Raw genomic sequence first — 24,975 nt, 5'->3', positions numbered from 1 at the left:
AAATGAAGAATTTAATCAATATACATAATAATTTTTAATTAACAATAATGTATTTACTCTTACACAAAACTCATTACATGTTAATACAAAAAATTACAAAAAAAAATAAAAAAAATTAAAATACATACCGTTGGTAGTGCAGATCTGGATATGGCAAAGGCGACCTTTCTACCCCTTTTCTTGAGCCTTTTTGCATGTGCCTCCTTTTTAGTTTTTGACTATTTAGGTAATCCCCAAACTAAAATACGGATGATCCATGAATTATTAGAAAATTAAAAAAAACGAAAGAAAAAAGTTGAAGATGAAGAGACTGCCTATTTCAAATTCTGAAATTAGTTGAATGGAGTGCGAAATAGTTTGAAATTCAAACTTGGAATATGAATCTGTTGAGAAGATGGAGGAGAATCTTTTGGAAGGGAAGTGTTTGTGAACAGTAAAGTGGGAGAAATTAGAGGAGAGTAAATTTAGGGGTGGTAACTAATGGTTTGGAATTTTTAATAATAATATATCTACTGTAGTTTAGTTTTTGGGAAAATAGGGATTTTTGAAATTTTTTAAAATAGTAGAGAGTTATTGTGAATATATTAACTAAGGTTGTGTATTCTAGTTATTTTTCCTTATATTTATGATTAATAATAATAATTTAGTTTGTCTTGAATATTACATAATTAATCTAGGTAACTATAGCTAATTTGACCTGAATTAATAATCATGCACTATGAAGAAAATTTCACTCATAAAGAGTAGAAAAAATTGTATGAAATAACAAATTATTAATTCAAATTAAATGTTATAGTCATAGTTTATTTTAATTGTAATTCGCAACAAACATCCCCTTTTTTGTCATCTGATTTGATATATAATTAGTCATTTTCGGTATACAATTAGCCATTTTATACATTTCAATATAAATGTATAAAATGCGTTTGTGTTTGTATAAAGCGAGAGAAAAGTGTATATACAAATACAAATACACATATTTTCATCTATACACTTATAATTATACAAATACAGATCTTATTATACACATTACAATGTATAAATTCATTTATACAAAACTGAACAATTTGTATAAAATTGGATGTTTGTAGCGAATTATACAAATCAAAAGCTCCATAACAAACATAAAATTTGCTACAAAGCGCAATTATGCAAACTATAGCTATAACATACAAATAAGATTTTTATGTTTGTTATATGTGAAAGTTGCTCTAAAGAGTATTTGAATGGATTATGGATTCATTCATTTATTGTATACTTCTACATAGGGTGTTTACGATTTGGATAAATATCGATCCAAACCGAAAAATCGAACCAAATTGATAAAATAAATCGATTTTATTTGGGTTGGGTTTGGTTTGATTTGATTTTAGATTTTTGAAAATCGATAGTATTTGGCTTGGTTATGATTTTATTCAAAAAAATTCTAAGGAATAACTGAACTGAACCGACAAATTATATACATATATTTTATTATTATACATACATAATTTATTATTTTTATGATCAACTTTGAAGATGTTATATATGTTTTTATCAAAATTTCTTTATAATTTACTTATGAAAGTAAAAATATCTAAGGTGAGAACATCTATCTTATTGGTTTCATGTATATGAGTGTCTATGATACTTTATTTGTAAGATTGAAAATGTCACTATCTCTTCAATCTAGGTCAAAATAATGAATTTTGAAGCTTTATTCATAGTAAATTTAATGATCAAAAGTTATGTAATGTCAGTCTTTCTAACTATTTTTCGTTTTGAATGAATTATTGTCATTTTTTTACGTTTTGACTTAATTGTTTCTTTTATTTTTGTCTATGATTAATAACCGAATAAAATCAAACCGAAACCGATAACAAATATATAGAGAATTATATTGGATTTGGATAATTTTAAAACCGATTAAATTGATTTGATTTTAATTTTCACTAATAACCAATTCAAATCGACCCGTGAACACCCCTACTCCTAAACATATAATTCATTAATTAGTCTTGATATGTGACATTCACATGAGATTAAAAAGATAATCCTGACACGATTATGCATGTATATACAAATTTAAAATTTAAAATGATTTGAAATGGCGAAAGATAATTAAAATATATCAGATGATTTGTCTTGCACGTCAACAACGATTACATATTTGGGCGATATCACTTGAATGTTACATTACGTGTATAATGTATCTTGAAATTTATTCAAATTTAAATGTTTAATTAGTGATTCAGTGAATCCTACAAATAGTGTTGATTTGTCCAAAATTACATGTCTATAAGATGTATGTTGTATAGACAAAGATAATAAGGTGGATGTATGGTTATACTAGGAATGATAAGATTAGAAAAAAGATAGTTGTAATAAGATGGGAGTAGCGTTTGTGGTGGACAAAATGATTGAGAAAAGTGAGTGTAAGATGATTTAGACATATGAAGAAGAGATGTGTAGACGCTTCAGTGCGAGAGGTTGGTTATAAGTGTATGAGGAGAGGCTGAGGTATGTTGAAGAAATATTTGGGAGAGGTGATAAGAAATAATATGACCCGGGTTCAAGTTATCATGGACATAACCTTAAATAGGATAGAGGACACGTATTAGGACAAATTATTAGTAGGTAGTGTAGTGTTGTCTTGCTTAGGGTGGTTGGTGTTTGTCATTGTACTAGTTATATTATTGTAGTTACAATAATCTATCTTAGTATGTTATTTAGTGAGCTTCGGTTATCGCACTATTTTATTGTTACTTTCTATATTTTCTTCGCTGTCACTTTTTTCTTTGTACTTGAATTTGTTGCACTTGAGCCGATTACCTTTCAAAAACAATCTTTATACCTTTACGAGATAGTGATAATATTTGCATATATTTTATCCTCCGCAAGTTTTGTTTATGAGATTTCAGTAGGTATTGTTATTGTTGAACCCTACAAATAGTGCTTGAAAATGGATTATTTGGTAATTAAAAATGATAAATAAGTAATGAATTGACAAATTTACCGTTTTGACTTGCTAAAATTGCTCTTGAATTTTGAAAAGGGTGGTCATTATTCTGATAAATAATACTACCGTATTCTTCAAAATCAAGAATCTTTACCAATTACCATTAATATATGCATCTATCCTCTTAAGCTCAAATTAAGTAATTCCTAAGCCTTAAATCATCTCAAATAGAGTTGAATTTTCACTTCCACTGATCTTTTATCCACACAACTTCATTTTCAATCCTTCTCAAACCATCAATAATAATGTCAAAACTTCATAATTAAAGGAACGTTATTTAAGGATGTTGAAACCAATCTTAAAAATATTATTTATTTTTTAAATTGTTTGCATCAATATTTTCATAATTAAAGGAACGTTATTTAAGGATGACTGTTTTATCTATGATAGAGATAATGAGAATATATAAAATAATATATTAGAAATCATTCAAATGATAGCTTTTTGATGAAATTCTAATGTGTCTTTTCGTGAGTAGTGTCATAATGGTAAAGTGGTGACACAGTAACAATAATTTTCAACTAGTGTTTTTGAAAGTGAGAACAAATAATTGTTAACAATAATGATTGATTTAGAGCAATGTTGGATGGTAGTTGAGAAAATGAACCCGACACAGTTTGAAAAAATTCATGGTGTGAGAGGCACAAGTATGACTTGGTATGTGAGGCATTATTTTTGAATTAAAAAATACATGGATCCAATCACTCCTATCCTTCTCATTCTATATTGTTATTTCTCTCTCCAACCTTTACTTCTCACCCCTCCTTTTTCTCATTTCTTTCCTTTCACCTTTTTATTTTTCTAATTTCTTAATCAGTTTTTTCAGTGGTTAATTTTATTTATCCAATTTTCTTATATCATTTTATATTTATATATGTTCTCCATTTGATAAATATCACGTTGATTATTTTAAAAATATATATATACTTGAGAATACAAGAAAAAAATATGGGAGGAAATTGCAAATAAAAATTAGAATTTTCATCTATGAAATGAATATTTAGATAGTTAATCAACTAAGCTATTAAAATAGTTTATTTGATATGTATATATACATTTGATTGGTTAGTTTTTTTTTCACTGTCAAATCACAATGAATCAATAAAATCAAGTTTTTCAATTTTCTCAGTTTTTTTTTAAGTTCTATTTGAAACATGTTACACTGAAATTAAATTATTTTTTATGAAATATGACACAAATGTCACACTATTTCATACAATTATATCTACTTCAATTTATTATATAAACACTATCAGCTTTAACGCATGAAAAAGGAAAACAATATTTTGTATATACAAATATTAATATATATAATATATTTCCCCTTTTTGTGGCATTATGGTTGATAGTTTTTTATATAACGGTTTACAATGAGTTATATTAAATAAATAATAATGGTACAAAATAGTATGATATTTACATTATATTTCATAAAAATAAAACTCATTTTATTGTAAGATGTTTCAAATCAAGATAAAAATAATTAAGAAAATCGAAAAATCTAATTTCATTAATTTGGTATGGTTTATTAATATAAAAATTGATGAAATAATTCAATTTGATAAGTGAAAAATTAATCAATCATGCTTAAATACATGTACCAAATGAGAGATATTAATAGTTTAGTTGATTGACTATCTAGACTTTTATTTCGTAAATGAAGGTTTTATTCTTCATTTTGTAATTTTCTCCACCATTTTTTATTCTCATATTTTTATGTAATTTAATTTTTTTTAAATAATATATTTGTTAATTATCAAATATGAAAAAAAAAAATATACAAATGATATAAAAAAATTGACTAAATAAAATTCATACCTTAAAATTGATCTGAAATATTAGAGGAAAGAAGAATAAAAGATTTTTTTTATAAAAAAAAAGGGGCAAAGAAAAGAAAATGGACAAGTGAACGAATGTGGAGTAAAATGTATGGGAAAAAGAATAACAATGTCAAATAAAACGAATAGGATCCACATAATTTTTTATTCATAAATTAAGTAAGACAGGAGAGAGAAGCAATAATATTAAATAGGAAAAGTGAGACCTACAAATTTTTTAATTCAAAAATAATACCTCACATACCAAGTCATACTTGTGCCTCTCCCACCATACAATTTTTCGACACAGTTTAACAAATTTTACTAGCGTATTTGGATCATTTCAGACCGTTTAACGACAAATATCTTTTTTTCATTGAATAGTTGGACATGTGTTAAAAATTATTTGTCGTTACAGCAAGTACGTCGTATTTGAACATACTCAATAGGGACAAACATATATTTAACCTCAATTACTAATGATTTCAAATTCAAGCCATTTCACAATATTGTTTTTTCCTTCTTTTTTTTTTTATAATAGTAAAAAAAATAAAAAAACAAACAACTATAATTTGGAGCATAATTATCCTTAGTAGCCATACTTTTTAAAATTATGACTTATAGCTAATGGCTTAAAACTATATCTGGTGCATAAATTTATTGTTCTGTTGCTCAAATTTCTCGTATTTGTTCACTTAATTTTGATATACATATTCACTCAATTATATTGATCGCTTAATTCCATTAGATATTATTTTCTGCTCAAACCAAATTGTAAAACATATAATTTTGTTAGATGCACTGAATTTGTACTTTAATCAATGAATGTGATTTTTAGTGTAGTGCATTGTGTATGTATCGTAAACAGATTTGTGGTACATGTATATACCATTCATGTACATTGTTGGATGCATACATCTTTTCGTTTTAACTATATTTCATTGAGTATATCATTATTGATGTAAAGACATATTTTATGTACACTTTTGACTGTATACATTTTTTTTTAACTTTATTTCAATAAATATATCACTATTAACTGTTGATATCAACACATGACCCAATTAAGGCAAAATATAAAAATATAATAGATACATGTATCGATAGTTGAACTCATATATAAAAATATGAAATGTGTGTTACGCATCACTATATTCACGACATCTGATCGATTGTATTTTGTATCAATGCATTCATTACTATATTTCCAATTATATAAAGCAACATAAAGTGGTAAAGAGAAAATTCGCAACATTATTGCCGTTAGTTGTGATTTCAAGATACAAGAACATAAGTATGTTTTTAAGCTCATGAGTACAGGTTGATTGTTGATAGAGTTTCGTTGGACAACTTCAATTGTTCATCTTCAATCTTGTTTTTTTTTTTTAAAAAAAAAATCACATTCAACTAAAATTTACGTCAATCCTCAAATCTGAAATATGAATTTATCGTGATAAACCCAATCTTTTAAAAGAACACTTATTAATCACTAATAACAATTTTAAAATCGTTAAATGTGAAACTTAACTTCAAATTTTAGGATTTTAAAACTTTCTCTTTGCCAATTGATGAGTTTCCTTTACAAGTTTCTCATAGAATAATTCCAATCTTTATATCATGATTCCAAGTTCATACTCCAATTCTGAAATCTCAATTTTATCTATTTTCCTTCAGTTGGGCTATTCCCAAATCTCTCTAAAAAAAACAACAAAAAACATTTTTAACTATAACAAAAATGACACAAACAAACTCAAAAGACATCAATGAAATCTAGGATAAATTATTTATATACACACCTTTTTTCCCCCCATAATTTCCATTATTTCCTATCAGTTGTAAAAAATTTCAAAATCTCTTATTTTTCTCCCAAACCCCCAAACGTTGGATACATAAATCCTAACTCCCAAAACCAACATTTATCCCTTCTTTATTTCACTTCACAAATCTCTCCTTATTTTTAGTCACGGAATCTTGGTAGTTATTTTCTCATTCACGTTTGAAATTCAAAATCAGTCTCTTTTCTGTAGGTTAAGGATATTTTTAGAAAAAAAAGTTTCAAAAAGATATTTATGAGTCTTTTACCTATTTTTTAAAATACTCCAAAATTTGTAATAAAATAAACTATGTCAACTTCAATTTTTTTACACTAAAACGTAAATTAGGAAAAAAAAAAAGTAGTACTCCGTAGTTGTTATTATTTGTTAATAATTAATATAATATTTGTAGAAGTTCGTGCCTTTTCTGTCATCTTTTCTTTTTATTTTGTCTTTTTCATTCTTTTTCCTTTTTTGATTTAGTAGTTGTTTTGTTTTTCTATTATTTCCAAATCACTGTTGGGTTTGGTATTTGTATTTGGTTTCTTTATTTTTGGTTAGTAAAACTCACCTCGGGTGTTTGATTAAAAAAAGAATATAATATTTATTATTTTTTCATTTGAGTTGGTTACGGACTCTAACAACTAATTATTCATTAAAACGGATTATGATTCTTATATTATTACTTAATCTTCTAATTTTCCCATAATAATATTAGTTTCAATTTCACCAAAATTTCATACAATCTAATATTTTCCTCTTTTTTCTGGTGTTTTTCATAATCAAATTTCTTTAATGGATTGTGTTTGTTCATGTATTTAATTGATAACTTAATTTTTATTTATTGTGATACATTTATAGATACACTTTATTTCAGCTTACATACATCCTTATTTCACAACCTTATTATATCATATACATTATTATCATCTACAAAATGATACATTACGTTATAAATATCTTTCAAGGCAAAAAATACAATACTTATCAATTTAAACGAGATACATAAATAGTAATGTATCATGCACTAATTTTTTAGCTATGATACGTAAATTCGAAGTTATACTAAATGTATCAATTACATAGCAACTACCACACGGTAATGTATCGATCTCAAATCTAACATCTTATGGACAATAATTACTTATTTAATGTATCTAGTATAAATATAATACTTATCAATTTAAGCGAGATACATAAATAGTAATGTATCATGCACTAATTTTTTTTAGATATGATACGTAAATTTGAATTTATACTAAATGTATCAATTACATAGCAACTACCACACATTAATGTATTGATTTCAAATCTAACATCTTATGGGCAATAATTATTTATTTAATGTATCTAGTATAAATGCAATACTTATCAATTTAAACAAGATACACAAATAGTAAACTGCTAAGTAGCAAAGATATTCATGATGTATCTTCTCAATTTTTTCGACAATTTTGAATCAAAATTGAAAGGATCTTCAATAAACTAGAAGAAGAGTTTTGAATCTCAAAATTGAAAGGATCTTCGCTGAACTGGGAGAAGAAAGAATCTTGAATCAAAATTGAAAGGATCTTCGATGAACTTGAAGATTCAAAAGGATATTGTTTGTCCAACAACAATTTCATCACTTTTGTATCCTTTATAACTCACATTGCTTACCCAAAATTTCGACAAAAGTTTTTGAATCAAATCTGAAAGGTTTATTCATTGAACGGGGGAGCAATTTGAAATTTTGAATTTCTTTGTTCTATTAGGATTTTCCTCTGTCTGATTGAGGGTAAGAAGAAACATAAGCGTAATTTATAAGATTTAATTAATTTTCAGATTTTATTCCTTTTTAGTGCAACAAAAAGAATTTTCTTGTATTAGAATTAATGTATCCGGATGGTGAGTTAATGTCCGGATGGTGACTTATGTATTCGGAAGGTACAAAATTTAAGGGATTATTGTAATTAAAAAAAATTAAGGATAAAATGTAATTTACTCTTTACACTATGAGATTTATGTAAGTTATACTAAAATCTATATGCCATGAATTTTTTGACCAAGAACCAAAGTGAGTGATAAAATATGACAAATATAGACGTGGTCCAAACTTGAAATAAAAAGCATGCTTATATTTATCACTAAACTAAAAATATAATACATATTATGATTTTGATAAACAATAGCTATGTATATTGATACATATGTTTGCAATTTATTCATCAATATTCTTCTATATGAATATATTTGTTACTCCATTAAACTAAAAATATAATACATATTGTGATTTTGATAAATAATAGATATGTATATTGATTTATGAGACACAAAGCCAATTTTTTTTTTAATTAGAAATGTATAAAACACAAAACTAAAAATAAAAATGTATGAGACACAAAGCTAGTTTTTTATTTGAAAATTCTTTTTTTTTTTCGCTCATATAATATTTAACTAGAATTTATAATATAAACGAGTATTTCAACATAAAATTCTGCTCGACACAAACACATTTCTTGATTTTTCTTTTCCAGAAACCTTCTTCTCCACATCTCTTGTTATTTATTCATATTATTAAAATTTTTATCTTAAATTATTTCTTAATTTATAAAATTAAGATAGATTTTTTTAAAACTTTATATATATATATATATTTAAAAAATACAAATATTGTAAAGTTTTTAAAAAGTTTTTCTATTTTTAATTTTGATATGCCATATAAAACATGTATTAAAAAAGAGTTAAATAATAAATTAATAATTATGATATTTTTTCTTCAAAAATAGTAGGATAAGTAGAATATAATTTTGAAAAAGAAAAGAAAAAAAGGGATGATAAATTAGCGAAAGAAAACCAGTCACACCTTTCCCCTTACCAGGACCAACGAAGCAGACAGCGGGAGCTATGGTACTGCACTGCTGCTTCACCGGAACTACCCTCCACTCCCTCAAACTTGCTGCAATTCCTTACTTCTCCAGAACCCTAACCTCTCGTCTAACGCCCTACTATCCAAGGCCGCTGTTCCCTCTTGCCGTTAGATCCCTTTCTGCCGCCGTCGTCCAAACTGCCTCCTCCTCCGCCGCCACCTCCACAGACGAGTATCAAGGTAATTTTATATTGACGTTTTTTTAGTTTAGTTTAGTTTTATTAAAATACTAAATTTTGCGGCGGTGAATATAGTTGTGAAGCCCCAATGGAAAGCTGCAATTGATTTCAAGTGGATAAGAGATAATAAGGAGTCAGTTGCGGTTAATATTAAGAATAGGAACTCCAATGCTAATCTGGAGATTGTTCTCGAGCTCTACGAGAAGTTGCTCAGTGTTCAGAAGGTCAATTTTCTATCTCAGTTGTTCACTCTTTTGAAGATAATGTCTCAACCTTTCGATATTTTGCATTTATATTCAAAATTCATAATTCAGTTGTGCTGTTAGTGAAACTTGTTAACTTGAGCAGTAGCTACTGCATCACTGTATAATCTTCGTGAACATTTAACATTTTACGGACATATATACATACTGTAATGGAATTAATGGAAAATGGGATTCAGAAGAAGACACCTGTATGTGACTCTATAATGTGGATAACCAGAGACATGATATAAGTTTGAAAATCCTTTATGAGGAGTATGAACATTTCTCTTATGTTTCTCTCCTGTTTTCTTATGGCTGGTCTGGGAAAGTTCCAGCCTCCCTCCTGCTAACTGTCTAAATTGTGTTTCAAAGAAGTTCAGAATTAGTTTTTCTCCCTCTCGCCAACTGTGTAAATTGCATGATAAAGAAGTTTAGAATTAGTGTTTCTCTCTCATGGCAACTGTAATTGCATTTTAAAGAAGTTCAGCGTTAGTGTTTCGTACTTTTGGCAAAAATGATTGCGGATATAGGTATCAGGTGGCTGTTAATTGATTAATGGATGTGTTCTGCTGTGTACTTCTTGTTTTTTTTTTTTTTTTTTTTTTTTAAAGTTTAAGCCATCACCTTAGGTTGTGGGGGGTTTGGCTTGGACCCCTACCATGTTAGTTAAGTAGCAAAAATATGTATAATGACAAGAGGGGGACATGGAACCTTGCCTCAAGTCTACAAAAAAAGATTGCACAAAAATCTTGCTAGGAAAGGAAGTAGCCCATGGACAATCCTTTCCAAATATCCAAAAAGAACTTTAACTAACAAAGAAGTTACATTTTTCATATCTTCTCCTAAAAGTAGGAGTTTGCCATTTATCAAGTTGAAGTAGACCCTTTGCCTCTCTATGAAGTTCTTTAAGTGAGTGATATAAGGTTCTAGTTCCACTTGTAGAGGCCATTTTAGCAAGGTGGTCTGCAGTTTGATTTGTTTCCCTGTAGCAATGAGAAATGGCATACTGGATACCAGTGAGATGATTTACGATGCCACTCACAATGTGTTTGAGCTTTAGATTGTTGGTATCCTTGTTGATCAACATGTTGGAGATGACGAGAGAGTCCAATTCGATGTCTAATAATGTGAATTGCTGTTGCATGCACCATTGTACACCAAACTTGACTGCTAAAGCTTCAGTCTGGTTGTTGCTTTGACTGTGAACCGGGACAGAATAAGTCATGATGAAATCTCCTCTTTCATTCCTTACCACACCCGCTATACCAGCCTTGTTTGTATCCTTGTAGAAACTGCCATCAGTATTGAGCTTTATCCTTCCAGCAATTGGTTTCTTCCGGCTAACAACAGTGCTTCTAACAAGTGGTCTAATCTTTTCCACATTATTGCAAATATTGACCCAGCTTTCTTCAATAGCTATGTCGGGAAAGGCTTCATTAATTACAGCTTTCATATTCCAAATGCACTGTTTGATCATTTGATATAGATAGAATTTACCATTCTCTCCATATCTACAACTAGCCCAAGATTTCCATATTTCCCAACATATCATAATGGGTGTTGCTTGTAAAATCATCTTGTGCACCATATTTCTTGGTTTAAGGCTCCACCATTTGTTGAATACTCCTCTAATTGGCATTGTATCATGTCTAATAGCCAGAGGCGCACCCATTATTTTCCACACATGTTCAGCAACCTTACCTTCGACAAATGTATGTTGTATACTATCATTTTGTGGTACCAAACAACACACACAATCCGCATCTTCATTGTTCCCAAACCTTGATAAAGCTCCTCTAAAAGGCAAATGTCCAAAAAATATCCTCCAACTGATAAAAGAGTGTTTGAAAGGAATTGATTTGTGCCACAGATTAGAGACTAAAGTGTTGATCTGTCTGTGGTTCCTAATCAAGTTCCAAGCAGAGCTATTAGAATAGTGACCATCTTCTGTATCATTCCAGATAGCATAATCTTTATTTTCATCATTTCCAAGTCCAGTAGATGTGATATGTAAAGCTACATGACTAGGAAATGTGTTATAGAGCTTCTGGACATTCCACCTGTTATTTCTCAAGAAGTCTTTTACGTCTGCTTTAGCATTGTCTCTTGTCATAAAGTTTGGACAGATGTTGGCAAGAGCACCCATTTCTGTCCAGTTATCCCACCATAAACTGCATTTACCATTGTTAATTTTTCACCGAATGCATTTTCACTCATATCTCTTGCTCAGTGTTGTGAAAGGCGCTCGCCTTTCGCCAAAGGCGATAAGGCGAGGCCCTCACGCCTTTTCACAGTGTGGCGAGGCGAAGTCAGAAAGGCGACGTAAGGCGCCAATATGGCGATGGTGATGGCGAGGCGGCGCCTTTTTTTAAATTTTTTTAAATAAGGTCTGACTTGATAATATTAGTCAAAATTAGGGTTTTTTTCAAACTTTCATCAGTCTCCTGTAGCGACTTCTTCTCCTCTTCTCCAGTCGAGCGTCTTCTTCTCCTTCGCGCGAGTCTGCTGCCAGGTATGACCTGTTTTTTTTCTTCTTCTTTTTAGTTTTTCTCGAATCTCGACCTCTTCTTCTTCTTCAGTTCTCTTCTCGACTTCTTCTTCTTCTCTTCTTTTCTTCTTTTCTTCTCTTCAGTTCTCTTTTTTTCTTCTTTTCTTCAGTTTCTTGTTGCTGAACCCAGGATTGTGAATCGAGCTGAAACTGCTGCTCACTGCTCTGTTTTTTATGCTCTGTTTTGTTCACTGTCACTGCTGACTGCTGTCTCTATTTAAAAAAAATAAAAATTTAATCCTTCTATAATTATTTCTTCCCTACTTAATTTAGTTTTATAGTAATTAATATAGTATTTATTTGTCCATAAATAAGTGAATTCAATTGTCTTTTGAATTATTGGGTCTTTAAAGCTCTAGACTTTTAGTATCTAGCCGTAATAGTTTTTGAATTGAATTATTTGCTAATATATGTTATTGCTATTGAGATTTTAGATATTTATATATGCAATTAAATATTTTTAATTTTTGGTATTAATTGGCGCCTCATTTCAAAAAGGCGAGCGCCTCAAGGCAGGCCCTTGTCGCCTTTCGTCGTCCAAAGCACTGCTCTTGCTAGCAGAAGGTGTTTCCAAGCTTGTGAGTTGCCAGCATACCAGTTTTTTGCCCACGACATGGATTATAGAACAATATTTAGAGATTTCAAATAGAAAATATAAAGGAAAATCTCTAGAAGTGTTGTCTTATATTTTCTATCATGTCCCTTATATGTTGTATACTCAATAATATCAAATTATATAAAAAAAGTTGTTGTGAGAATTTTTTGCTTCAAGTAATTTCTTTCTTCATGTGGTCTATTGAACTCTACAATTTTCTAGAAATAAACTACCACAAATGTATGAAGCTTATCTTCTAGCAATATACTACTACCATTTTTTTTGCATAAAAATAATGCTAAATTTTTTATAATTAACTATACAAGACAAAGAATAGAAATAAATAAAAAAAAAGACTTATTAAAATTGTGTAATGCAACTTGATATTCTAATTGAATTGTGTGGGCCACTCAACCTAAAATTGTTTCAGTGTCATTTGAGAAAAAAGAACATGGTAGGGTCAAAATAACATTAACAAAAACATGGTGGCTTATTAAAAATTATCAATGCGCCTTTCAAGAAATAAAAAATGAAATAATTTTTTTTAATGTAGCCGCAAAATGCAGATTTAGTGCGCCTTACAAGGCGCAACCGCCATGCGCCTTGCAAGGCTCTGACAGCCTACGCCTTGTAAGGCGCATTGAAACCTGCGCTTTGCGGCTGCCACCCTAATTTAGACGATGTTAATTTGATCGTTAGAAAGTTTCCCTTTTGGAATTTTTGACAAATTTTCTTGCCCTTTCGGTTCCAGACTCTGATTTTAGCCATACTCGGCCTAGTACGCCCATTAGTGGCAGCATCCAGAGTAGGAGGAGTTCCAACAAAGTTCAATAATTGTTTAATATAATGCCAAGTATGTAAGTGAAAGGGCAAACCTGGTAAAAGAACCCATGCTGGAGCTATTGGTAGATCTTCTTCTGGTTTGAAGTCAGGAGACCATTTTTGTAACCACATTTGTGCCTCATCAATCTCAGTTACACACTTAAACCAAACTGATTTGAAGTCCTCTTCATTTGTCAGGTCAATGAAAACATTGTACTTGTCGTAAACACCAATTTTTGAAGAACCCTTAATTATAATCTTCTCCTTAAATTGGGATCTGATTTGTCAATTTGGGGTCGGGTTTTGGAGAATCTACCCACAATTTTGTATCGACACTCATCAGCCATTACTCCATAATCCTCAGAAGCTTTGAAGATCACAACCGGCATTCCATCATGGACGGAGTGTCGAGCTTGGACCTTTTCCCTTTCCTGTCGAATTGAAGTCGAAGGATGAGTAGGATTTGTTGCTGGAGCAGGAATTGTACAAGCATATGATGGTTTCTCTGAGATTCCTTCTGTCATAGCATTTACCCCACAAATATGGTGATTCCCTCCTTGCGGATGTGCCGGAAGATGGCCTCCCGGAGGCTCCATCAAAGGTGGACCGTGTTAGGACACACTTCTATTAGCCGTTAATGAACGTTAGAAAAGAGGAGCGAGAAGAGAGGATTGATTGATATATCTTACGCAATGAAGTCAATAGATGTGATATGTAAAGCTACATGTCTAGGAAAGGTGTTATAGAGCTACTTCTTGTAAATTGCATTTATATTCCAGATATGACCCTGTACTCTGTAGAGATTCCTTCCTCCTGTCATCTTTCCCTCTCCTTTGCATTATAGGATAATGATACATGACAAAAGGAACAGGATTTCTGCTCATTACCATCGTCTTGATTATTACAAAGTTTTTTAGTGCTTTGTGTTGCATTCTTAGAGCTTCGATTTGTTCATAGAAGTAACACATTTACATGTTTGAATGATTTTTTGTAGAACTGGTTGTTCTCAATATTAGCTAATTGTTACTCACAGATAACAGGAGGTTGAAAAGTTACGAGCAGAGAGAAATGCAGTTGCAAACAAGATGAAAGGAAAACTAGAACCCTCAGAACGCCAGAAGCTCATTGAAGAAGGTTCATTTCTTATTTTATGTCCACCTTGAAGTTTTTGGTGGCTAGGTTATTCATTGTGTGAATTGTATTTTTCATCAGGAAAGAATCTGAAGGAAGAACTTGTTACTTTGGAAGAAGACCTACTAAAACTTACAGATGAGCTGCAGCAAGAAGCCCAATCCATACCTAATATGACACATCCAGATGTTCCATTAGGAGGGGAAGATTCTTCAACAGTCAGGAAAATGGTACTTCTTATTTGATATACACAGGTGTGCAGACCACATTGTTTTGGTCCTTCTCAAGCCTCATTTACATTCCTTGTATTTCAGGTTGGTAAGCCTGCTGAGTTTAGCTTTGCTGTTAAGGACCACGTCCAGCTGGGAAAAGAGCTAGATCTGTTTGATTTTGATGCTGCAGCTGAGGTATTCTTTCTCACCCAAGGCATTTGTTTTGTAACCTAGAACTAACTTAGTGGCTGTATATATTATCAATACAATCCATTTGTTTTGAAAGAAAAACCAGTCTCTTCCTCACCATGTTACCTTTTGCATACTGGACCATGTTCTTCCCAAACTCTTTCTGCTATCAAGTTATCAAACCTAATGTTGTAGCCGCCATTGGCTTTCATACAGTTACGCCAAGCTGGTAGTAAATTGTGTTTGCTGGTTGAACGTTGGTCTTCCACTACTTTGTTTTTTAGCAGAGTGCTTGCATCCAAAGATCGTTGGACACGATTAAGTTTGTATACCACATAGGCAAATTGACCTGCTACCACTGCTTACTTTCAGAAGATGAGTTGGTTATAGGAAATCTTGATTTAGCTTGCTTATGGTTAAGTTAAATTTGTTTTTCAGGTCAGTGGGTCGAAATTCTATTACTTGAAGAATGAAGCAGTTATTTTAGAGATGGGTCTTGTAAACTGGGCAGTTTCCGAGGCCATGAAAAGAGGTTTTACACCTCTGACAACTCCTGAGATTGTACGGTCATCTGTGGTGGAAAAATGCGGATTTCAACCCCGTGGAACAAACACTCAGGTTTGTCTTTCATTAATGTTGATGCCATTTGGATGATTTTGTCCACAATCTGTGATGTGTCCTTTTCAACTTCTGTTTGTGAACATTGCCATTGTGTCTGTAGATAGGTGTTATTACTTTGCTTGAAAATCAGATTGAGAGATAACCACAACAGCCAATTTATGGTTTATCTTGTATTTTTTTTTGAAGAGCATAATATCTTCTCTTTTTTGAACTGATTTTTGATGGTGACGTGAAGTTTTTACTCGAACCAAACCTTTAGCTACCAAGGTAACCCTGGTTTACTGAAAGAAGAGTTTAATGATCTTGACATTGTTATTTGAAGCTAGAGACTTATTTTCCTCCATAGTTTGGGTTTTTAACTTCATATGCAGATTTATTAATTGATAATAGAGCAAGCTCTTTACATGAATCATAGTCATATTCTGGACCTCTTACTTGCGACATGTTAGTCTTTAGTTAAATGTATAACTATGTATATTTTACTTTTCTTTTTCATTCTTGGCATGTTTGTCATTGTTTTGGGTAGGCTTTGTGATTTTTTCACTTTTTTTTTTTTGGGGTGGGGGAAGGAGAAGCTGAAGCAATATCATTCATTGAAATGAATTGGTTAAATTGATTTAGCTGATGAGTGATATTTTACTAAATGACTGGTAGGTGTACTCCATCGAAAATAGTGATCAGTGCCTGATTGGCACCGCTGAAATTCCAGTAGGCGGAATACATATGGACTCCATTCTGTCTGAGTCTTCATTACCATTGAAATATGTGGCGTTCTCGCATTGCTTCCGGACGGAGGCTGGTGCTGCAGGAGCTGCAACTAGGTTTCTTGTGATTTCTTATCTTCCTGTCATTCTTTTCTTTTCCTGTCTTCCTTTTTAAAAAAATACTTTCTTTCTTCACATAATATATGATGACATATGCTATAAAGAGATAATACATATCCACGTTTTGCAACTTTCATACTTAAACTACGGGGTGTTGTATTACCCCCTAAACTACTATGTTTCCAATTTAAACCCCCCCTGGAATGCCAAGTGGCATCGAAGAATGATTTTACTCTCTTTGTGACATGTGAGAACTAAAATTAGGCAAAAAACTGCAGCCACATTGCATTTTCCCTCCACTTTTCGTATTAATTAGTCTTATTCCCCATTTGTTCCTTTTTCGTATTCAACTTTCTTGGTTTCTTTTTTCTTAAGCTGAAATGTGTATGGCGCGAGAAATGCACACATTAACTTAGTTTCATTCAAGATGTTATTTCGGAGGAAACATTGTAGTACAGGGGGTAATAATGACATCCAACAATTTAAGTATGGAAGTTGCTAAATATTGAAAAGTTCAGGTTCTATTAATTTATTATCTCATATATAAATTCCATGAGCCCACTAAATGTATTATTTACTTTAATATCTGGTTGTTCTGTGACCGTTTGTACTTTAAGTTCCTAGTTTCATCACTGAGTGTCCATCAAAAATGGAAAATCTGCTGAAAATTATATATGTGAGCACATACACAGTCATACATATATTTTTTTTCTGCATCAAGTAATTAATTACAGTGATTGGCTGCAGGGGACTTTATCGAGTTCACCAGTTCAGCAAGGTGGAGATGTTCATACTATGCCGGCCAGATGAAAGTGATTCATACCATGAAGAACTCATTGAAATTGAAGAAGAGCTCTTCTCATCGCTTGGATTTCATTTCAAGTGCGAATCTTAATTTCATATATACGAGGACCAATTTATGCATGTTTAGTTAATTAGTTGATCAGTTTTGTGCACCACACATACAGTTGTTTTTCTTTCTCCATTTCTTATAAGCAAAGCATACTGTGTGCAGGACACTGGACATGGCATCTGAGGATCTAGGTGCACCAGCATATCGTAAATTTGATGTGGAGGCGTGGATGCCAGGATTGGGCCGTTATGGTGAGGTAGGCAATGACACCATGTCTATTTTTTTCCAGATGTACAATTATCACATATTTAACGTGGAGCTGCACTGTCCATAATTTCTGCAACTATTGGATCGTTTGGATGAGCGGTTCGACAAAGCTAGTACAACTGAATCACTGCTCTACCTTAACTTGATTCTTTATTTTCTTTTAACAATATTCTAATCTGCTACATTCTTTGTTCAACAGATATCAAGTGCATCAAATTGTACAGATTATCAAAGCCGGCGGCTGGGAATAAGATATCGCCCCGAATCATCATCAGCAAGTCCTAAAAAGGGCAAAAATGCAGCTCCGACACAGTTCGTTCACACACTAAATGCTACAGCATGTGCAGTTCCTCGAATGATAGTTTCCTTGCTTGAGAATTTCCAGCAAGAAGATGGCTCAGTTATTATTCCAGAGCCACTGAGACCATTCATGGGTGGGCTTCAGATTATTAAACCAAAACATATACAGAACTGAAACAGGAAGCACATTTAATATTAGATTCTGTATCTTTCATCATACTTTTTTCCCATCATCTTTTTCAGTAGTTTTCATGTTCAATTCGGCAGTAGATTGGACAGACGTTTAAGATGAGTTTAAGTTTATATAAAAGTTGAATATTTATCGTCATTGGAAATTGCAGATTCGCTGTTTGCTTTGAGGTTATGGCATTCTGACATAAGGTGTTTGTTTATATATCATTTTCTACTTAGATACTAGACTTGTTTACAAAAGGATTTGAACCCATGCGCGTCTATTTTTTCAGTAAAGATTGATAGCATGTTTCGTCAAGCTTTGGGAGGTCAAAAATACTTGTTTTTAAAAAGTGAGGTGTTTGGCCAAACTTTTGAAAATAAATAAGTGTTTATGTGAGTATAGAAAATTGTTTTTCATAAGTTAAATATGTAGCTTTTTCCTAAAAGCACTTGTGGAAAAAATACATTTTAGAAGATTGGCCAGGTTGTGAGTCATGTTGTATTCGATACTTGTCTTCGACCCCTTAATCTCTTGTTTTCACTTGCGCTGTAAGGCATTGAAAAGAAACACGAAAGAATAAACAGACACTACATATTATGCTCTTCTAATGAAATATGCTGTTGATTAAAGCATGAATTATCTTGAAAGATAATCCTGTGGACAATAATAATCCTGTTCCTGCTGGGGGACAATATGTATAGAGGCTCTACATATACAACATATATTAATGTGACTGAAAGATCTTATTGTAAATATAGTTCAAACTAAACAGTTCCTATCCCCTCTTGTGAGAAAAAAAATAATTCTCAAACCTCTCAGTTACTAATCTGCCAGTAAGCATATTTATCTCTGTTGTGCGCGGTGCATTCATAGTGCAAAAACTGCAGCTTCCACCTTTCTACAACTTGAGTTTGGTAACATCAATTTTCCTGGGAGGATAAGTATATGCCTCATAGTTTATTACTTGTCCCAAACTGCTTAATTTTGTAACAGTAGTAATCAAGTCAACCTGAAATTAAACAGATTTGCTGTTAAGGTTTAGCATTAAGCATGTATTATTTTAACATTATACAATCAATAACGTGTGACTAATCACGTGTACGGAAACCAAAGGGAAAGAGAGATAATGAAGAGGAGGCAATGGCACGTCTTTGTGCAAATATTCCAGGTAGTTAGTTGCTTTAATATGAGTTGTTGAACTGTTATGATGGTGGTGCATTCACACGAATAGATAGCCTCTTATTATTTATCCTTGATTTGATTATCCATAGATATTGTAAAGGTCTTTTATAAATTTAAGTAGGGAGAATCTACTAGCCTCATAATCAGTTCGAGACACTGTTTCCCTGCTCCTTTGGTACTTCTGAATCCAAGGAAGAACTTCTGGATCACTGGCGAGTAGGGTCTCTGTTGCAGCTTGATCAGGACCCAAGAATGCAGACATTACTGCTAACTGCAGACATTGAAATTATAGTTAGTTACTCTTATTCATTCACTATAAAGATATTATAACGGGAAGAGAAAACATTACCAATTGATCTTGTTGGTAAATGCAAAACTACTTATTGACAACTGACAAAAGACATGCATAGAAAATATAATGCATTTGTAAATTGTTTAGCTCTTTGTTCAGACTTCAGAGTATCATTAGCTAAATGCTGGAATGATGGATTGAACCTTAATGTTTTGTTTTTCGGTTACTTCAGGTGGAAACATTACAAATAGATATCGTACCTTTTGCCAAAACTAAGAAGGAAAATATGTCAATTACCAAATTGATTTTTTTCAATAAGTTGCAGAACTATTTTTTGGCACCTAACAAGGACACACATAAAAGTAATGTTTTTTTTTTCTGTAAATTGTTCTACAGTTTGTCTAGAGTATCAGCTATATTATCTTTGTAATTGTGGATGAACATTAATGTTTTTATTTTCTTTAAGCAAGCAGGACGTGCATGCCCGGAGACTTTTTAACTTTCAGTTGATACATCATTCTTATCTGGTTATGAAAAATTAGGGGAACATGTTTTTTCTGTCCTTGCTTTTGAAATTTGGCAGTCTACTGACTGCACATAGACACAAAGTTCAATGTGGATTACAAGCTAATGGAGGAATGCTTATGGCAGTATTCTGCAGCAGTAGCAAAGCTGAGGGTCTACTCCATCTAGTCAAGGTCATTCCTCCTATCTTTCCCATTTTTAGTATTTACATGGAAGTGATACTACTTGAAAGAATTGCTAAAGGGATCCCAATTATTTATCCTCCAAAAGGAGATGTTACCATAACTAGGTCCAAAATGTACAAATATGCTGTCCCAAGTAGTAACTACTCTTTTACCTGACGAGGGCCCAAGCCAACAGCTTTGAACTTGTCTTTCATTTCCTGCACACTTGCTTTATCCCACTGAGGCACCCTTCCCTCTGGATCAGGCTCCTGGGCATCTGACCTCCCAAATATCCTATCAAATTGGCCCCACTGTGGACAGAGAAAAATACACAATCAATCTTAAGCGACAACTTCCTTTTTTGGAGATAAATAACCTGAAGGAACTACTTAATCGAATAACCATACAGGTACTAAATGATCGACATTTCTCTTCATTTTGCTCAAAGTGTTTTTACAAGTGAAGTTTCACAAGTCATGATATATAATTGACGTTTCTATTGTAACTTTAAGAATCAGAAACTGAGGTTATATTATACTGTGCATTATTCAGATGTGGAAAGAACATAAATTAGTTTGAGCACCCTTTTAATTGCCTCTCCTCTACTGTGTTCATGGCCTCTCTCTCACGACATTTTCTGTTATCTTGTTTTATCAGTTCAGAATAGGATCTTCAAGACATTAAGTAATATAAAGGGGAAATCCATGGAGTTCAAAGATAACAATGTTTCTGCACTAATCAGGGAAATTAAATACATCCAAAGAAAGCTAACCTGTCCATTAGAACCATATGCAGAGTACAACAAAGTTCCCTTCTCTACATTACCACCACATTTGCTAATTGCAGAAGCGATAAAGGTCGATTTGACTGCACTTTGTGCTGCATCAAGCAAAAAAAACGTAAGTGACAAAATTTGCCAGCTAGGTGCTAAAATTAACTGAGGGAATTATGACATTCAAAAGAATCCTAAAGTTATCTATCTAGGCTTATGATATTCATTAGTTTTTCTTATCAGTGCAATTTTAGCTTGGGACTATATGTGGACACTAAATAACGCTATACTTGGAAATGCAGCAGAAAACAGGTAGGATAGAAGAGATTGTAGAAGATAACAGTCAATGCTAGATTTCGGTAATTGTTATATTTGAGAGGCTGCTTATAGGTGGGTACATGAGTAAATCCATCAGACCACCTCCCATCAATTTTATAAATTAAGCAAGAACATGAATTTGTTGGTAAAACTCCTCTAACGTGTATTCATATTAATGATGCTTGTTTAACAGAAGCATAAAGCTAAACATATAACAAAACTAGCATCGATCTAAAATCACTTACCGGCAAATTGGATGAGATCTGCATATGAGATTGGTCCACCTTTGGAAACTGAATCTATAACCTTCTTTGATTCCTCCAATAAATTCAAAGCAGCAACAAGCCCCTTATTTTCTGGTCTGCTGATCTCTGAGCTTCACATAGGGAATAAGGGTACAAGAAAGATGAATAAAAGGCAAGGTAATATCTCAATGGTCAATCAACTTTCAGCAAAAAGTGAGATCTCATCCTATAACATGACACTTGATGCAGATAATTAGCCAAGCTAATGAACACAGTTCATATATCCATAACATTTCCATCAAGTTTGAGTCTATGAGAGTAGAAGTCCTGAAACCTAACAGAGAACTTAAATGCATTTGGATTGAAGAAAACATGACCAGACAATGGCGAAAGCAAGATTTTCATTGAGAGATTCATAAAGTAAATAAAATAGACACACGAAATTCAACATCTAGTATACATATATAAATTTTCTTTGGCGAAGGGTATTCGATGAACCCCCTTCTAGAGACGGATTCATGATTTTTTATGAGTTCCTACAACGACCTCAAGTTAATACTCAATAAGAACTGTTTTAACAGTCAAATATTTACGATTATTTAATAGATTTCATTATATATATATATATATATGTGTGTGTGTGTGTGTGTGTGTGTGTGTGAGCAAAAATACTGGGTTCACATGAACCCATAGTTAGGCCTCTACATCCGCCCCTACCCCCTTCCACCCCCTAGCTCCGCCACTGTGACCAGAGTCTTTTTTATCCAGTTTCAACTTAAAAAACAGGAGATACAAAAATGGTACATCTGACTTCATGGGAGTATAACACTTTATCCAAGGCAATAGGTTGATGAAAAGAAAGTACCTGAAACGTATGGATCCATTGGGACCCCCGGTTTTTGTTGCCTGCAAAATATTCCTCAATTACACAAGTCTTTTATTTTCTCAGTCAAGATAAAGGAGATAATGGTCTCTGACCTTATCATATGTTATGGCATCGTTAAGTGCTAAAGTTAGTAAGGATGGAATTATATCCGGATTTGCCTGGAAGAAAACAAAGACAAATAAGGTATAGAAAACTTTTAGAATTTGTATGTTCAACTTGAGTTATTAGCATCTGTTATTAAAGATTCACCTTTATAGCATCATAAAGAGTCAGTTTGATCTTTGCTGTAAATAACGAAAAAAGGAATCTCAGTTCACTAAAATGAAGCATGCCAGATTTGCTTGTGAGAAGAAAATGAAGACTTTGCCAAGCTTACATTGAAAATCTGACCGCTGTCTGCGTTGTATCAAATCAGCAGCATTAGCTACTTCGATGAATGTACTGGATCTTGCTATCAAGTCCTAACAGAAATTACAGCTGAAAGTAATCATCACCTCAACACTCTTATATTGTTAGATGAGATAGCAGTCCATAATGTAAATTTGTAAAATTTATAACTGCATATACATTTGACCACAATATAAATTTGTTAATTTATAGCTACATATGCATTTGAATAGTTTTTTCAACAATCACTTTATCTCTAGTTGTACAATTTTCCATCTATCTTACGTAGACTACTTTGAGTTTATCTGCATGTAAGCACTTTCTTTTTTCTTCCAAAAGATAACTTGTACTAAAATGATAAGTTCTTAAAAAAAAAGGTGCTGGAGAAGTTTGTGCCTCCTTGAATTCTGAAAATAGAGAAGAAACTAGTATAGTTACCTTCAGTCAGAGAAAGAAAAGCAGACAAGTATAACCTGTTAGTACTAATAGTTACTCACTCCGTCCTAATTTATATGATGTAGTTTGAATTTTTCTGTTGGAGGGTTGAGAGAGCGAATGACCTTAGAGCCTTTGACAGTAATCATGTGTTACAGAATTTGGATCTTTAATAGGATGCATATAAGCAAAGATCCTAGATAGTAGTGAACATTATTTTTCAGCACTAAGTTAGTTGGTTTTTAATTGGAAATTAGACATTTTTACTCATTGTTAGACACAACGTACGTGCTCACAGTGCATATTGGATTGCACTACATGACAACATGTTGAAGTTCAACTCATTTCTTCTGTTGAAAGTTAATGTTAACATGTTAGACACAATTAATGTGTTCAAGATGCACATTGGATGATCACAATACACTACATTGTTGAAGTTTAACTCATTTCTTTCAACAAAGAAATCCTGCTTAAATGGAAATAAGGGACTCACCATGCCTACTGCTGCTCCAACAGATTGAAGAATATCACGTCTATGAAAGCGATCCTCATTATTAAGCTCTGATCCAAACTTGCAACAAATCATACCCTGCATTGCTCACAAACAAAAAAAGAAAATAAAAAACAGTCAATACCACTTTGGAGAAAAAATTAAATTCACTTAGTACAATGGGGGTTGATTTCTTAGACCACTCAATTAATAGTTATTATCTCAGAAAATCATCATTCTTCTTGATTTCAATTTTCTTCAACAACAACAAATATAAAAAGAGTGATCATCTAAGAAATCAACTCGTACAATGGGCAACATTCATCCCAACCTCTCAACTTTCCATCCATTCCATGACTTGTACTAACAAAATAACTCATAAAGTTACAATCTTTATTATGTTAGTGGCAAGAGAAACAAATGTAAGTGATCATGAATAGAATAGCATGCAAGTAAAGATTTTAAAAAAACCCAATAGCAATAATTTCAAGAAAACATGAGGTAAAGCACATAGAAGTTCAGCATTACAAAGAAGTATGAAAAAGAGAGAGGATTACAGGTTGAGGAGGGTGTCTTGAGGCATTGCTAATGGAAGATGGTGAAGGAATCAATGAAATCAAAGAGGGAAGTGTTGAAGCAAAAGAGACCATTCCTTCTGTGTTGCTATTAATTTCAAGATTCTGTGTGTGCAGCACAGGGGAGAAGAAGAAATTGAAAGATAGAAATGGTTGGAAGGAGTAGTGAAGGAGAGAGGATAGTGATGAGTGAGTAGGGCCTTCAA

General features: G+C 32.2%; 2 protein-coding genes across 3 annotated transcripts; one reads left to right on the top strand and one right to left on the bottom strand.

Annotated features, from left to right (window-relative positions):
- Window positions 1-9,430: 9,430 nt before the first annotated feature.
- Window positions 9,431-18,653, top strand: LOC125814241 (serine--tRNA ligase, chloroplastic/mitochondrial-like). 2 transcript variants are annotated; one of them, XM_049493701.1, is made up of 10 exons: window positions 9,431-9,717; window positions 9,792-9,940; window positions 14,967-15,060; window positions 15,139-15,287; window positions 15,372-15,464; window positions 15,897-16,076; window positions 16,734-16,900; window positions 17,651-17,785; window positions 17,919-18,012; window positions 18,223-18,653. In XM_049493701.1, exons 1-10 carry the CDS (start codon window positions 9,516-9,518, stop codon window positions 18,496-18,498), a joined length of 1,539 nt encoding a protein of 512 aa, XP_049349658.1. In that variant the 5' UTR covers window positions 9,431-9,515; the 3' UTR covers window positions 18,499-18,653. The 2 variants fall into 2 exon arrangements, with proteins under 2 accessions (XP_049349658.1, XP_049349659.1); XM_049493702.1 differs by lacking the exon at window positions 9,431-9,717 and having other exon boundaries at window positions 9,790-9,940; window positions 14,960-15,060.
- Window positions 18,654-19,100: 447 nt separating this feature from the next.
- On the bottom strand, window positions 19,101-24,975 carry LOC125814234 (thylakoid lumenal 29 kDa protein, chloroplastic). Its single transcript, XM_049493693.1, has 11 exons — window positions 24,752-24,975; window positions 24,198-24,293; window positions 23,259-23,343; window positions 23,132-23,166; window positions 22,975-23,040; window positions 22,862-22,902; window positions 21,997-22,127; window positions 21,434-21,540; window positions 20,835-20,972; window positions 19,817-19,951; window positions 19,101-19,507 (listed from the first exon to the last, which is right to left on the bottom strand). The coding sequence occupies exons 1-11, from the start codon at window positions 24,842-24,844 to the stop codon at window positions 19,397-19,399; spliced, it is 1,038 nt and encodes a 345-aa protein (XP_049349650.1). The 5' UTR covers window positions 24,845-24,975; the 3' UTR covers window positions 19,101-19,396.

The sequence above is a fragment of the Solanum verrucosum genome, unplaced genomic scaffold (assembly GCF_900185275.1).
Source record: "Solanum verrucosum unplaced genomic scaffold, falcon-dt-bn FXZP01000230.1, whole genome shotgun sequence".
Lineage (NCBI taxonomy): Eukaryota > Viridiplantae > Streptophyta > Magnoliopsida > Solanales > Solanaceae > Solanum > Solanum verrucosum.
Note: the sequence above shows the minus strand (reverse complement) of the source record. Positions and strands in the feature narration are given on the sequence as shown.

Excerpts from the sequence above, each read along its gene's own strand:
- LOC125814241 (XM_049493701.1), top strand. The coding sequence starts at position 9,516 with ATGGTACTGCACTGCTGCTTCACCGGAACTACCCTCCACTCCCTCAAA. Across the intron at positions 16,077-16,733 it reads CCCGTGGAACAAACACTCAG|GTGTACTCCATCGAAAATAG; the intron begins GTTTGTCTTTCA and ends AATGACTGGTAG. Across the intron at positions 17,786-17,918 it reads TCGCTTGGATTTCATTTCAA|GACACTGGACATGGCATCTG; the intron begins GTGCGAATCTTA and ends TACTGTGTGCAG.
- LOC125814234 (XM_049493693.1), bottom strand. The coding sequence starts at position 24,844 with ATGGTCTCTTTTGCTTCAACACTTCCCTCTTTGATTTCATTGATTCCT. Across the intron at positions 23,167-23,258 it reads ACAGCGGTCAGATTTTCAAT|CAAAGATCAAACTGACTCTT; the intron begins GTAAGCTTGGCA and ends CGTTATTTACAG. Across the intron at positions 22,128-22,861 it reads AATGGATCCATACGTTTCAG|CTCAGAGATCAGCAGACCAG; the intron begins GTACTTTCTTTT and ends CCCTATGTGAAG.